Here is a 14,474-nt window from a genome sequence, read left to right as displayed (position 1 = left end):
ATGTTAGCGATACAATTCAGTTTGAGGTTATTCTCCAGTTATGAGAAACGTTTCATTCCTAGAAGCTGCGGTATGTTTTTTTCACTTAACAGTGCCCTTAATGGTGTTCATCTCGTAAATGTTATTAATCGTATTTTTCTTAGATTTGGCTTTATAAAATAGACAGCATCAGATTTTCACTCGTTCAAACATTTTCTGGATAAAGGGACGTTCTCCGTATTTTTCATTCATTATTTTTTTTATGAGCAACTGCTTGTTATATTTTCCTTTTCCTCGTTCAACTTGTATTGTTTTGATTAAGAGAAAGTTTACGTAAATCTCTTTCCACCATTCCTGTTCCTTGTAAACAAATATGGTGGTTTTATTAGCAGACTGGACAATAGGCCTATGCTCTGCTGTTGTCGCCAGTCTTAGCTTTCTCACGAAGCCGCGAACTAAGATCGGGTGAAACTGATATTTTCTGATTGCTTTTTTGTATGCGAACTCATGCGTAAGGAAAACCACTTTATTTTTGATATGCTGAAATGCTTTGTATGCGTTATTATGTATTGCCAGGTAGGGTCGGCATAGTACGCATAAGCTGTCATAATTAAAGGTTATATGTTGACTGTAGCTTACTGTTAACTTTTATTTTACAGGTGTGCCTACAATCTCCCGAGAAATTAGCATCCAAGAGTTCCCCTACGCATTTTCACAAGAAAAGGAGTATCTGTATTGGAATATCAAAGTCTGAAGACCCAAGAAAGAACTCCAGCTAGCCAAGATGGATAATATAGCATCACTTCAGAAAAGCGTAAGTTTCTAGAAACTTGACATCTTTGCTCAGTTTATTACTCTTGAAGGTTGTTGGTGCGGAATGGGTAGTTTAAAGCCGACCCAATGTCGGTTAACTAAGCTTTTTAAGACTGTGGGTTTGGTTCATAGTTTCCAGTTTCAGAATTCAAGTTTTCGTGCAAAAAGAGGCATAGGATACAGTTCATTCTTTTCCTTCACTGATAATTGTGATAATGGTTGAAATGAATAGGTGCTACTTGTGTTCATGATAATGGTCGAAATGAATAGGTGCTACTTGTGTTCATGAATCAAACTCGAGAGTAAAGTAGTGATTGCAAACAGTGATGACCAACTCATTAGTGTATGGTTAGTATGCTCTGATAACTGACCTTTGTGTGGTCATCAGTAACAATAACCTGGCTGTTAGGGTGACCTGACTAATATAATATGACCCTAGAAACAGCAGAAAATCTCAATAATTGGCCAACTTCCACCTTTGAAATTTTGGGGAGCAAACCCAACCATAAATACAGTCAATGACTCTACCACAAAACTGTCATTTTAGTAGTTTTAAAAGGGATTTTATTGGATTTTACTCTCTGTCATTTGCCCCTTGATCTGTTTTTTATTACAGTGCGAAAGGTTTTTCCATCTTAGAAAACTAGAAATGAATAGGCATTAAATGTTATGCAAAATGCAGTACCAGCACATTCCAGTGGTGGACAGATATCAAATGAACAGGTTATCATTGACTGGTAAGACCTTACTGAAGTTTTGTTAAATGATATAAGCAAGCCTGCAGCCTTAAGGATAAAGTACTTTATAGTGCTACAAGCCCAGTTGCCCATAAAAGGAAAAGGAAATGCAAAATTATAAGTAAATTTTCTAAAAAAAAAAAAAAAAACAAACAAACAAAATGAAACACTTGAAAGTGTGACGTGAGGTTGTAAAGGTCTGCTTATTGCTGCACTGTATTAGCTATTTCATAAAGCTTAGTAGAAAATATAAGTAGTGTAAGGACCTGATGATGGCATTGGAGTAGGTTAATACATAAAATACATGTTATTCAACAAACCTTGGAAGTGAGGCTAACCATTCAGGAGGCATGAAGGCATACTAATTTTGAGGGAGGAAAAAAAAAAGAAAGAAAAAGCAATGTTGTTCCTGCATAGACTGTAGACTACTTTATGCCACTGGTTACTTTGAGTTATTTGAGTCTTGCTACCTAGGAATTTAAAAGTTCATTGCAAAACAAAACAAAACATTCTGTTTGGGGTCAAAGTCTGTTAAATTTTTTGCAGAGCTACATTCACCTTTTCATTAAACCAGCTTGAGAACTGTGGGGTCTAAGGCAAGTTTAGCTGGAATTTGGGTTTTGGAAATATGGTTTAGCATGGAATCCCGCAGTATCAGGAAATACTTAACTAGTAGACAGTTTATTTTTTTTATTATTGTTATTCATATGATAAAATACAGGCAATTGAATGACATGATAGCCAAATTCCTAGACACTGGGCTCGTCCAGAGGATTTTTCTTTAAACATTAATATTGGAACTGTATAGAAACAAGCTGGAAAGTTAGGAAAGACCCAGTGGGAAAGCAAGAGTGGAGAGCAGAGCAACTGGGTCTGAAGGGATACTGAAAAGAAGCATTATTATCGCCTACACACCACACTGTAGGCATTACCCACATAGGGGGTATTTATGGTTGCAGATTTTAACTGGAGATCTTTTTGAAGTTAAGAGAAAAAGGCAAGTTGTTTGAAAGGGGTTGAGAGACTATAGGTTTAGGTTTCTTGTAGAGTGTGGTCTGGCAATATTGAGAAGCCTTGAATCCGACAATGGTTGCTCAATGGGTAGAATGAAAGTCTTGTTTTGCTAAACTGAAAAATGTGTCTACTACTTGACACTCTATTTGCAAAGTTTCTCTTTAGGTTACTTACCCAGGAATCTATGAGTGATTTAGTTACAAATCCTAATGAGAATTTTAAATGTGAACTAGAATGCATGTGATGCTTGAATTTCTTATGTTTAGATACATTACATTTAAAAGATTAATGTGAATTGTTAATTGTTTTTTTACTTCAACATTTATGAATTTCAGGGCTGTGAAAGAGTACAGTAATAGATTTTCTGGATGTATTGTACTAATAATCACTAATATGCTTCATATGTAACCTGGTGGTAATTTTTAGTTTTGAGGATACTGTTGACTATTTAACACATAATACCTGTATAGCTATTTACAGTACTGTATTAATAGCTAATGTTTATTAAAAATATTTATTTACACATTTTTAATTTGTTGCATGTATTGTTTTCATATTCATTAATTTTTATGTTAAAAAAATAATTTTTTTGTGTAGGAATATTTAACCCTAATTGCTTCATTTTCTTCATCAGGAACAGGTGAAGGACTTATTTCAGTACTGGTCTTTATACTAGTAACCAAGTCATGTGACAGATAAGTTCTTTTTACTAATTTTTGGGAGTGAATACCCCAGCTTGCATTTGTGACTGAAGCCAACTAGTGTGCATTGCTGTTTCAATAAAGTGCTTAATGCTTCAGCTTGTCCCTAAGCCTTTACCAAGTGCAACTGATCAGTGTCTTTTGTGCTGTACTGTATATGCTTTCATAGTGGACATTTTAGTGCTATTGTTTTGTTTAGAACCCTATCGTTAATTGTTAAGGTATAGTAATTATGTTGATGTTTGTTGTGGCTGCTTAGCATTGATTTTTTACACCCAAAAGATCATGCATAACGAAGTTACCTACTTATAACGGACTTTCAGCTTTAGAAACTTAATTAAGCTACAAGTATCAGACTCAAATGCAGATGTGTAGTGAATATTGTACCAAGGTAAGTGTGCATTGTATAGAAATAATGTAAAATGCAGTAACATATAGGAATGAAAATTGTGATTTACATGTAAATATTCTCCTACAGTATTGAAACTGAAGCCTGATGAGTCTCTTGAATTTCTTGTAAATCAAAAGAAAAATTATTCCAAAAGGATGGTATCATGACATAATTAGTTATTGAAGTTGACGTCTTGTGTTGCATTGGCTATATATCCACCATGTTTCCTTTTTGGTAGTTGCCCATCAACTTGGCTGTCCATATGGCTGTTTTGTCTTGATGGGATGGTCACTTGTGCCACAGAACTTAAGGTAACTGAACCATGTATTGTGCCTACATTTGTAGGCATTACGTACTTGGTGTATTGCCAACAAAACATCTTTTCAGAACTCAAAAGTCTTGTTTATGTGTTTTAGTGTCCATATTTAGATCAAGAAGCCTATTTAGGTACAGTATTTCAGTTTAGATGGTGATAATTGTAGGCGAGACTTGTATATAGGGTATATTTATAATGCAGTATAAGTTCTCTTATGGTCTGCCAATTTTATTTTAATGGCATTTGTTCCTTGAGCCTCGAGCATAATGTGGTTGATATTTGATTTATATTGACCCTGGTTTTTCAGCTTGAGATTTCCAGCTGCAGTTGAGTTTTAAATGATAGATTTTTAAGTGGGAGCATTTATGCTCTATATTTGTTTTTTAAGGTGTCTTCTCTTTAACAGTACTTGAAAATTTTGTATGATTTCTTTCTTATGTGATTTAATAATGTTTTTAGTACAGATATAGCTAGAATTTTTGGATGGTTAAGAAACTTTTACAGACTTGAAGTGTAACAGGGTACATTGTTTTATGCGAGGTGTTGAGAGGTATTTTGCAACTGTTTTATTCATCAGTACTATGAGTTACAGAATTTGAGCAATTAGTAACTTCTCAGAGTTATATTTTTGCCTAGAGATGTAGGGACGTTTTCAGTGCTTGCTTTTTCTATAATTTTTGTATATTAAGCATATACTGCCTACTGTATAAAACAAAATTAATTAGTACTTTACTATACTTGTTATTGTGCTGGTCAGTACCCTTAAAAGATGCTAATTGAGGTGTTAACTAAAGGTATGGTACCTACTTTTCACTGGGAGTAATTGGTTGAGGTGTGCATCGTATTTAGGCAGGGCGATAGGAACATACATATGAATTGTGGATTTTGTTACTGTCCTTATCTGTAATAATTTTCTTACTCTTGAAGGTTATTGTAGACACATCTAGTGTAAAAGATGTCTGTTGGTTGGAAGTTTGTGACAGGTAGTCTGAGGACAGAGGTAGTGGCAAAAGACACTGGAAAAAGGAACAGGCTGGCAATTATTTAGGCACTAGCAAAGTCTGGTTGCAGGTACTTTTGTCGATCTTCAAACTAATGACATACTTAGATGATTGGTTGATGACGGTTGTGGTGTAATCCACTTATGTTGAATTGATGATTGGTTGATGACGGTTGTGATGTAATCCTCTTTTTGTGAATTTTGTTGCATCAGCTTTGCAAGAGGTGGGCCATCAACCAACAACATACATAGAGTATGTGACCCCTAAGGACAGGTTTATGTCCAGTAACTTCCTGGAAATCTTTTATCCATGGAAAAATTCATTCCTTTGGGGAGAGTTTATTGAAAACCTTTTGGGTTATGTGGTGAATATAAAAATTTAATGAGACTACTAAGTCAGTCTTCTAGATTAATAGGCTTGTAATAAGAATTTGTTTTAAATGACTAAAACAGTCTTCTAGATTAACAGGCTTGTAATAAGGATTTATATGTAAATGACAGGTGAAAATTGGAGGAATGTGAAGTTAAAGAAACTGAATAGCTAGAAGGGAAGAGACCATTAGGATGAAAAGTAAAAGACAGAAAGTAGAGCAGCTTGGGGCCAATGGGGCACTGCGAGGAATCTGTCTAGTATCATTTACAGTGTGCCTTACAAGGCACACTGAAAGTGCTACCTATCAACAGAGATATTCTACTGATCAGCCCTGAAAGACAGAAGACAACATAAGGTTCTCATCTTGTGGTAGTTTCAGAGGGTTGCTGGATTTTAATCATGACACCTTTGTTCATTTTAGGGCTTGATAGTGTATTACGAATTTCCAGTCATTCAGCGGGGTGGGGGGGGGGCGGGCAGGGTCATGATCTAAGTGTATGTTACCAGTTGTTGAAATTATCTGAGATACTGTCAGTTCCCATTTTATACCAGGTTGACTAACATGAGGTTGGTATTGCATCAGTCCCTATTTCATACTAGACTGACTAACACATGGTCGATATTGCAGCTGTTCCCATTGCATACCTGATGAATTGATACTGCAATAGTTCTCATTTCCTACCCTGTTGATTGAGACATGCTTGATACAGTCACTTCTTTAATATTTTTTACCATATTGACTGACACATGGTTAGGTCTGCAGCAATCCCTATTTCCCACTGTACTGATCAGTGAATGGTTGGCATGTTAGCAGTAGTCTGCTGAGAATGTTTCTCCCTTGTGTTCCCTTACTACATGAGCAAAATACAGGTAAAGACAGTGTTTGCTTACTGATTTGACTTGCTTTCGTAGGGTTAATAGCTGCAGAAGTGTATTTGTGAACTGTGGTTTGGTTGCTGTGAAATCTCTTAAATTTAAAAAAAAATTTTTTGATATAGTTTTAAGAATAATTTTTTTTTTCAAGTAGCTTTAAGATTAAATTTGTGTAGGTCTCTGAATTGCTACTTTTTTTTTGTATAAAATTACTTATTCTGTATTATTTGTACCACTACGTTATGTTAATGATTATTCCCTTTAACAGCAGAACTTGTGGTTAGAAGATAGTTGTAAAAATAGGTCAGGGTTAAATTATTTGAAATCATCTGATTGTTGCTTTTGGTTATATGTCTTGTACATTTTTCTGTATCAGAATCCTACCTGTGTATTTCACCATGGGAAAACAGTACTAAGTTTCAAGTTGATTATCATTTAGCTCGCATTGCAGCATATGCATTTTATCTTGGCTCTTATTGTGCAACTGCTTTGTGTGCTTATTCACTTTCTAAAATTGGTTATAGTTGTTATTTTTTAATTTCCCTGCATCATTTACAGATGTACATGTATCTTTGATAAAATTTTATTTTTTTTCCATTGTTGATGGTTTGTGATTATTTTCACTGCAACCACTTGTTTGACTGTTTTAATACTGTATCCTTCATTCATGTAATTTTCTTGAATATTTTCATCCTGTTTGCCCCCACTTGCATCACATAATAGTAGGTGAAAATAATTTTTGTTTTATTGTGAATATATGAAACATAACCACTTTAAATGAAAGTTGTTTTATTGCATGTACATTACAGGATATATAAAATTAAGGGTAATTTGCATTAAAATTTTGTGATGGTTCTTCAAGTTTTGAGATCATATGACTGTTCCTCATTTTCATTGTTAATGTGCATGTACTATTTAGATCTTTAATAATATTTAAACTTACAGTTATACAGCACAGTGTTAATTACCAGTTAATTCTTTAGGATATGTGTGTTCTCTGGTAAATGTCTAACAGTAGTATACTGGAAAATATAATGGATACTTCATCCCCTTAATAATGCATTAGACTTCTTTTAGCTAAAACTGTCTCAATGGAGAAGGTGGAAGTTTATATCTGTAACTTTCTTTTTTTTTTCTTCTCTTTAGAGCCTACAGACAGAAAGTGAGGTAAATCTATCCCTTTTAACTTATAGTAATATTTTCTACTAAACACTTTGTTTTGTGATGTATTTTATGTGGTTGTGTCATTTAAACAAAAAGTGTTGTACTAACCTTTGCGTACTCATCTTAAAGTGATACATTCCTCGTTCCTGATATTTTTCATATTTAAAAACAAACGAACTATTAACTCCTAACATTGGTGTAAAGAACTAAACATAATCTTGCTTCAGATATTTGTACTGTGCTTCTACTAAAACCTCATTGAAAAGTAGGCAAATTTTCATCTTTCCTTTTTTTTTTCTAGAGCATACAGACAGAGAGCATACACACAGACAGTGAGGTAAATCTATATCTTCAGATATGCAGTAAAATATGCCACTGTTGTGTGCTTTTCTCTAATTTGAAAAAGATACCTTGTGCTTAGCTTAACAAACTTCCTAAAGTTGCTTATCCTTGATTTCTTTACGTTTTTTGATATTCAAAAACAAATATTTTGTTATTATCTAACATTAAGTGAGAGGCGCTCGTGCGCACACACACACACACACACACACACACACACACACACACACACACACACACACACACACACTTTTACTTAATCTCAAATAGAATTGTGTTGGTACCCCTAGAAAACAGTGGAAAACTGTCAAAATCTTTGCTTTGAAGATTGTGAATCTGAATTTACACATAGTTTTTCCTCTGTTGAAATCTTTGCTTTGAAGAACTGTGAATCTGAATTTACACATAGTTTTTCCTCAACTACATATTGTCGCTTCTTCTTCTCTAAAGCCTCAGACATTGTTTCATTCTCTCAAGTGGACTGGTGCTGCTGATCATAGTAGATGATCATTCTCAAACAGATGGTCATGCAGGTTTTTGTGGAATTTTGTTGTTTATTTTTTTTTTCCTGTAAATTTTTCCTCTGTCTAGCTTGCAGCCATTGCTTTAGTGTGAAAATGTATGGGAAGGGGATACATATATAGCACTAAAGTTCTGCAACTTTTTTTTGTTGATTGCCTTCATAAAGTTTTGTAATGATGTGATTGTTTTGTAGACTTTTTGGGGGGAATCTTCTTGTATTCATGCTGTACATGAAAACCTTCAATTCTGCTATAATTCAGTATTAGTAATTTGTTGATAGTTGGAAGTATAGTGCACTGTAATGTGACAAGTTTCTTTGGTGATTTCATACCAAGAAAAAGACATTAAAAAGGGAGAATGAATAGTAATAAGTGAGAATGGACATCATTATTGTGCAAGGTTGTTTCAGCCAGCAGTATTTCATTGGTCAAGTGGTTTTGGTGGTTAAAATGACTGAACAGAGAATCATTTTCCAACTCTTAAGTGATCTAGATCTGTAAAGTAGTTATTGCATATACAGCTGGGAAATAGTTTTGCTAACGTTTTTTTTTTTTTTTTTTTGTAGTTATAATGAGGTGAGATAAGAACTCTTTATTGATACTGAAATAATTTCTTTTAATTTCACAAGTGTTACTTCTCTCCCACTATTGTTACAATGGTCAGATCTGTTTCTATTTAACTTTGATTACTGAGTACTTACTATTGCCATATCAATACTACGGTTGTACAGACTATTCCACAAAGACAGAATGGATTGACATTCTTTTATTCTGAAATGGTTCCAAGAAGTTTATAATAAAGAAGTTTATTTTTAGTTTGAGCATACTGCATATTGTATGTGCTCTGGGAATCTTGATTTTGTCTGTAGATATCTTTTTTGATAGCTAATGGTTGAATTATAGATTAATATTTTTGTTGGGGAGATGAAAGGTGCCAAGTTTTTAGAGAACTCACAAGTATGTGCATGTGCATCTAGTATTTTATTTTTCATTCAACATTTCTAAGATGGGATCTTATACTTCAGCACAAGTTCATGCAATTTTGATGGGTTCAATGGGCCACTTCATCGTGGTATATCACTAGGAAGTGGTTTACTCTTTAGAAAATGAATTAGGTGCATCATGTGTAGAATTTATGAATTTTCTCTTTGCCAGAGTGAGCCAGTAATGTTTGCTTAGAGTTTTAAATAATATGAGTGTTATTGAGTACTAGAAGAAAATTTATGCTACCAGTATTTAGTTTGCTCTGGCTGTGATATGGCTTGGTTTAATTTTCCATTAAGGCATGCTTTGCTGTGTATATTTTTAACACTACAATTACTCCAAACTCTAATTTTTATGCAGCTATTAAAACTTGATCCTAGAACTATTAGAGATTCTTTTGTGATTCAAGAGTCTGTCACTCAGTTTACATTTCTACATTCTTATATGGGGAATGATCACTTGCTGACAGTGGAAAATTTGCTAAATAGAATCTCTTGCATGTATAAATGATGTTTGGTATAGCTGCCAAGTACTCTGTCAAACATTTTTCTTTCTAGCCTATATGCCGTTGTTTAGGTAGCTTGTAACGTTTTTATCCACCTTTAGCAAGAACTTGACAATTTTATATGCTGTTCTCTGTGCTTAGGATTAATCAGATATCATTTCTAACATTGCTTGGCGCATTTATTCCTTCTCCAGTTATCAATGTGCATTTTATACTCAACAGGTACTGCATTCATATTTTGATCATTCATTCATCAGGTTACTCTAACAACTTAGAAATTTAAACTGAAGTTCAAGTGGTCCCAGTGGTAGATAACTTCAAAATATTGAGTGTGTGTGAAGTGTGACCATGAAAAAATTCTTGACAGTTAAAGAAAATTATGATAGTAAACAGGGATGAAGAAATTTTTGTCAGTGCCCTTAAAACTAAAACTTATGAATGTAAGTGGTGGTTTTAGGGCTAGCTTGTGCTTACAAAATGCAGATTAGTTTATGGTAAGCGGTGGAATCCTGTTGTGTATTTCACTCTTGATTATTTTAAAGGCCAAAAAAGCCATTAAAGAGCTTTTTGAGTAATTTATTGCTTACTTTTGATATCTGTTATCATTCTTGTATATTGGAGTTCTGTCTTATGCCTATTTTTAATACCTTTGTGTATATTCCTTGTTTAATGCTCAATTTAAATAAGGTCTTTGTGGTGAAAATCAGTCTGTCAGTAATTGTTCTCACTGATGTTATCTGTAAGTAAATTGTGCGAGGCAAGTGTCTTATTAAAGCTTTCTTTGCTTATTGTATTCTCTTCAGCTTCATATTTTAAATAGTCACAAATTGTTACAGTACTCTCTTTTGCACATTCATTTCCACATAATCACTGGATATTTCTCTCTAAATGATTCCTTATAATATCTTTACATTCCATTCATATACTGTACATAGATAATTTTGAGTGACCCTGTCAGCATAAAATGAGTAAAAGCTAATGAGACCATTGGAGTAAAAATATTTACAGTAGGTAATAAAAATTGGTGATCCATGTTAAGACAATTTTTCTGGTATTTCTTAAGTTCATAGTAGTTAAGAGATGTTCATGAATTGTAATTATGAAGAAAGCAGCGTTTTTAGAGTTTATGAATAAAAACCTTTGCCCTCTGAAATTACTCATACTGGATTATTTACTTTGAAAGCTATGCCCATATAAAATAACGAAATACATTTTCTTGTCTAGAGAATACTTAGAGAAAGACGTACTGTACGTGATTGCTGAAAACATTTTAATCTTACAGAGGAGCAACTTCCATCTCTTTCAGTGTTCCTTCAAAAGTTCCATAAAAACTGGTCAATGATTTTGTTGGTCTTTTACTGTATATGTAAAATGTTATACTGTAATGTTCAGCAAATTCAGTGTTGGGGTCTGTTTTCACTTTTGAAGTAATTACTAGTGATTATGGGTGGTGTGTCAGTTTTGTATTGTCTGGATTTTGTGGCTATTTTTATATATAAATTTGCTACTGTAATGTTTAACAAATTCTGTGTCAAGGCATTTTTCAAATTTTTTTATGTAGCTGCCAGAGTATAGGGGTTGATTGTTACTTGGTATTGTTTGGATTATTGTCCATTATGTTGTTTTCGAAATAAATGAACTTTTCATTTATTTTCTTACAAATTTTTTCAGTTTTAGTTGCATGAGCATGTAACAAAGATCTAATCATTTCAGTATTACATATAGACTTTATTGTAGGGATTATTTATTTTTCTTTAGATGCTGTAAATATTGTACCATTAACAGTTGATTTTTGTCTTTCAGCTCTCAGAATATGAAGAGGAATTCAAGGCTAAACGCCTCTCCTCAGAGCAGCTAAATGAAGACATGGAGAAGATTTTTGAAAATCAAGCTGACGAAGATTTTTCTATTGCCAAACTGACCGATTCAAGTGAACCTTGGTCACCTGGATATGAAGATGATACTCAGACTGCGGCTCGTGATACTGAAGGCTCTCGCTTTCGGGATTTGGACATCAAGTGTGAGTTGTTTTATTTATGCTTTTGTATACAGCATTGATTTTTAGAAATTTTAGAAATGAAGTTCTCAGGTGTTAATGCTTTTCCCTCATTTGAGTTATGAAGTCAAAGGCTGTGCATAAAAAGAGGTTTATACAGCTTTTAGGAGGAAGTGTGTTGATACTCTATTGAGGGGGTGCGGAGGGAAGAGGTTAATTTTGAAAGTTACTGATCCATTTTGACTGAAAATGGTAGGAGTAGTTATTGAATGGATGTAACTTAATTCTCCTTGTAGCACCCATTGGGACTCTTAATGACAGTCAAGTCCAGCTTGACACAAAATTTATAATACTGTGCACCTCAAGTACTAAAAAATTCCCTTATTTATCTTCCGTAGCACAAAGAAATGAACACAGTGAGATAAGGGAAAGTCCATTTACCTCCCTGAATATGTTTCCCATATTGCCAAGGACATGCAGTTTCCTGAACTATGGTTTGGTAATTCCTGGATCAGTTTTAATTAAGAAAACTGGACCACTTGGAAGTGATCCCTGTCTTGTTATGCATGCTCAGTGACATTGGAAATTACGGTATGCAATTTTCTGGTCAAGGCCAAGTGATACAAGGTTTTGAAAACTGACCAATAAGGAGTAGATTACATCAGCATCATCCTAAGGAAATCAGCTTTTCCCTTTGTGGGTTTGATGTGAAATGAGTTCTCTCCACTCTCCTCCATCCTGTGCACATTCTGCCTTAATTCCTTTCTGGTCTAGGTCTTCCTTTACTTTGTTTTTCCATGTTTCTTTGACTTGACTATACTAAGTTCAAAAGTTCAAGCAAAGATGCTATACATTACTACCCTAATGTTATTCTTGCATTTAAATACATTTTTATCTAATTATTTTTTCCTTTAATAAGTGAGATATTTTCTTACTGTATTTTTCTTTACCTTCTCTTGCTTTCTATTGAGCACCATATTCTTTGGAAGCTTGAATTTCAAGTCAATGGCCCCTGTGGGTTTGTTCCATATGAATGTGGTTTATCTTCTGAATAATGATAATGCTGTAATGGACTTGAAAACTTCTTTATTCCATGCATATTTGAACTCTTGAGCCTCTCTTGTGTTACCATCTGTCATGTTTTGTGCACAGTTTTCAACCACTCACTTTTCCCTGAGCTGTGGCAGGGATGCTTTTTGGTGCAATTTTACCTATGCTACCTTTCTCATCGCCATAAGATTTGTTTAGATTATTTTTGCTGTCAGTCCTCTCCTCCCCACTCCACTTTCCACCTTTTAAGTATATCCTTAGCTAGGACATCTGCCTATAGTAGCTCAGGACCTATTTTTCTACAGTTCTTTGTAGGTTCGTTATTATAATAAAAAAAATAAGGGTCCAGGGCAGATCTTTGATGGAGACTAACATTTATCTCAAATTCCTCTGAAAACTCCTGCCACTCTCTTAACTATATTTAGTACAGTATTAGGGTAGAGTAACATGACTAGTGCAGTAAGTCAGTCTTGTACCTTCTGCTTTAATAATGCTGTCTAATTGTCTTGGTACTCCATTTCAAAATCCACAGATGTGTTGTATAATATTTCTCTTCTGTTATGGAAATTTCTTGTAATTGCTTCAAAGTATAGACTATTTCTCTTGCCCACTGACAGTTATAAATTTTGGTAATTTTTTCTGAGCTTTTCTTACAGTACATTCTAACAGTGACCTTTAGATTAATGCATTGCTACCTTTTCATGTTACCAATGAATTTATAACTTTAGAAAGCATAGTGGTTATTCTGTTTGGTGAAGAAAACAAGTATGTAATTTGCTACATGTGTTAGAGTTTGTCTATTTTTGTGTCAGATGCAATAAATAATTTATGAAATCATTTATCAGTTCTTAGATTGCCTTTTATTATTGCAGTCCATCGAAGTGATAGTTTTCCTCATGTTCATCATCCGCTGAAACCCCAACACCATCGCGTTCGAAAGAGGAGCCATCGCACAAGTATCAGTGAGGATGTTCCCACGCCGTACACAAAACTAGTATGTCATTTTGCTTATTAATCTATTTGTAATACTATTACAATGTCAGTTATTCTATCTTTACTGAATTTCCTCATCCACTTTTCATTGGTTTTATGACTCAGAGACTGATATAACAGTTATCCAGTGTTCACCAATGTCCCAATAAGGCTAAAATTATGTTGTTAATCTATTCAAACCTAAAGATGAGCAGTGTTTTATTGATATTTTTACTCAGTAAAAGAAAAGTAGTTTATTGTAAAATGATTGTCACTTTCCTTTCACTTTTTTTATATTTTTCAGGATAACGAGGAACAGCAAAGTGATAAGAATGAGGAGGAAGGAGTTCGCTTTCAAATTGGTGACCCTGAAGTACAAGAAGACTGGTCAGTGGGGTTAGTACCTTAGTTTATTTTGTATCTAGCAGCATTTTATGGTAACTGGCTTGATTTCTTAAAGATTTGCCAAATGAAAGTATGAGTTTTATCAGAACGTTGGTCAATGGAAAATGCAACATTTTATCAAAGGATGAGTTTTTCTATTGGCAAACACCTTGGCAAACAAATAAGCAACAAAGCCTGTTAACAAAGGTACAAAGCTGTTATCAAGTGGGTAGTGATGCTGTCTGATTTCCATGCTTATTTTAGTGGCAATATTGTTAACTTGAGTAAATTTCTCTTGTTTTTACCCTCATAATTACATTTTTTTCATTGGTAAAATATTGAGCAGTCATAAAAAGCCCAAA

At 34.0% G+C, this 14,474-nt stretch overlaps 1 protein-coding gene across 8 annotated transcripts in view; it reads left to right on the top strand.

Moving 5' to 3' along the window:
* LOC136830197 (band 3 anion transport protein-like) overlaps positions 1-14,474 on the top strand; it is a 359,010-nt gene that overhangs the window by 179,156 nt on the left and 165,380 nt on the right. For 6 of the 8 annotated variants that reach the window (XM_067089475.1, XM_067089476.1, XM_067089479.1 and 3 more), the window contains 4 exons: positions 639-793; positions 11,514-11,730; positions 13,629-13,750; positions 14,033-14,124. In XM_067089475.1, coding sequence (XP_066945576.1) covers positions 764-793; positions 11,514-11,730; positions 13,629-13,750; positions 14,033-14,124 — 461 coding nt within the window. In that variant the 5' untranslated portion in view covers positions 639-763. Of the gene's footprint in view, positions 1-638; positions 794-7,341; positions 7,365-10,186; positions 10,205-11,513; positions 11,731-13,628; positions 13,751-14,032; positions 14,125-14,474 lie in introns of those variants that run through there. The other 2 variants (XM_067089482.1, XM_067089481.1) reach the window with 2 other exon arrangements.

This window comes from Macrobrachium rosenbergii, chromosome 46 (assembly GCF_040412425.1).
Source record: "Macrobrachium rosenbergii isolate ZJJX-2024 chromosome 46, ASM4041242v1, whole genome shotgun sequence".
NCBI lineage: Eukaryota > Metazoa > Arthropoda > Malacostraca > Decapoda > Palaemonidae > Macrobrachium > Macrobrachium rosenbergii.
Note: the sequence above shows the minus strand (reverse complement) of the source record. Positions and strands in the feature narration are given on the sequence as shown.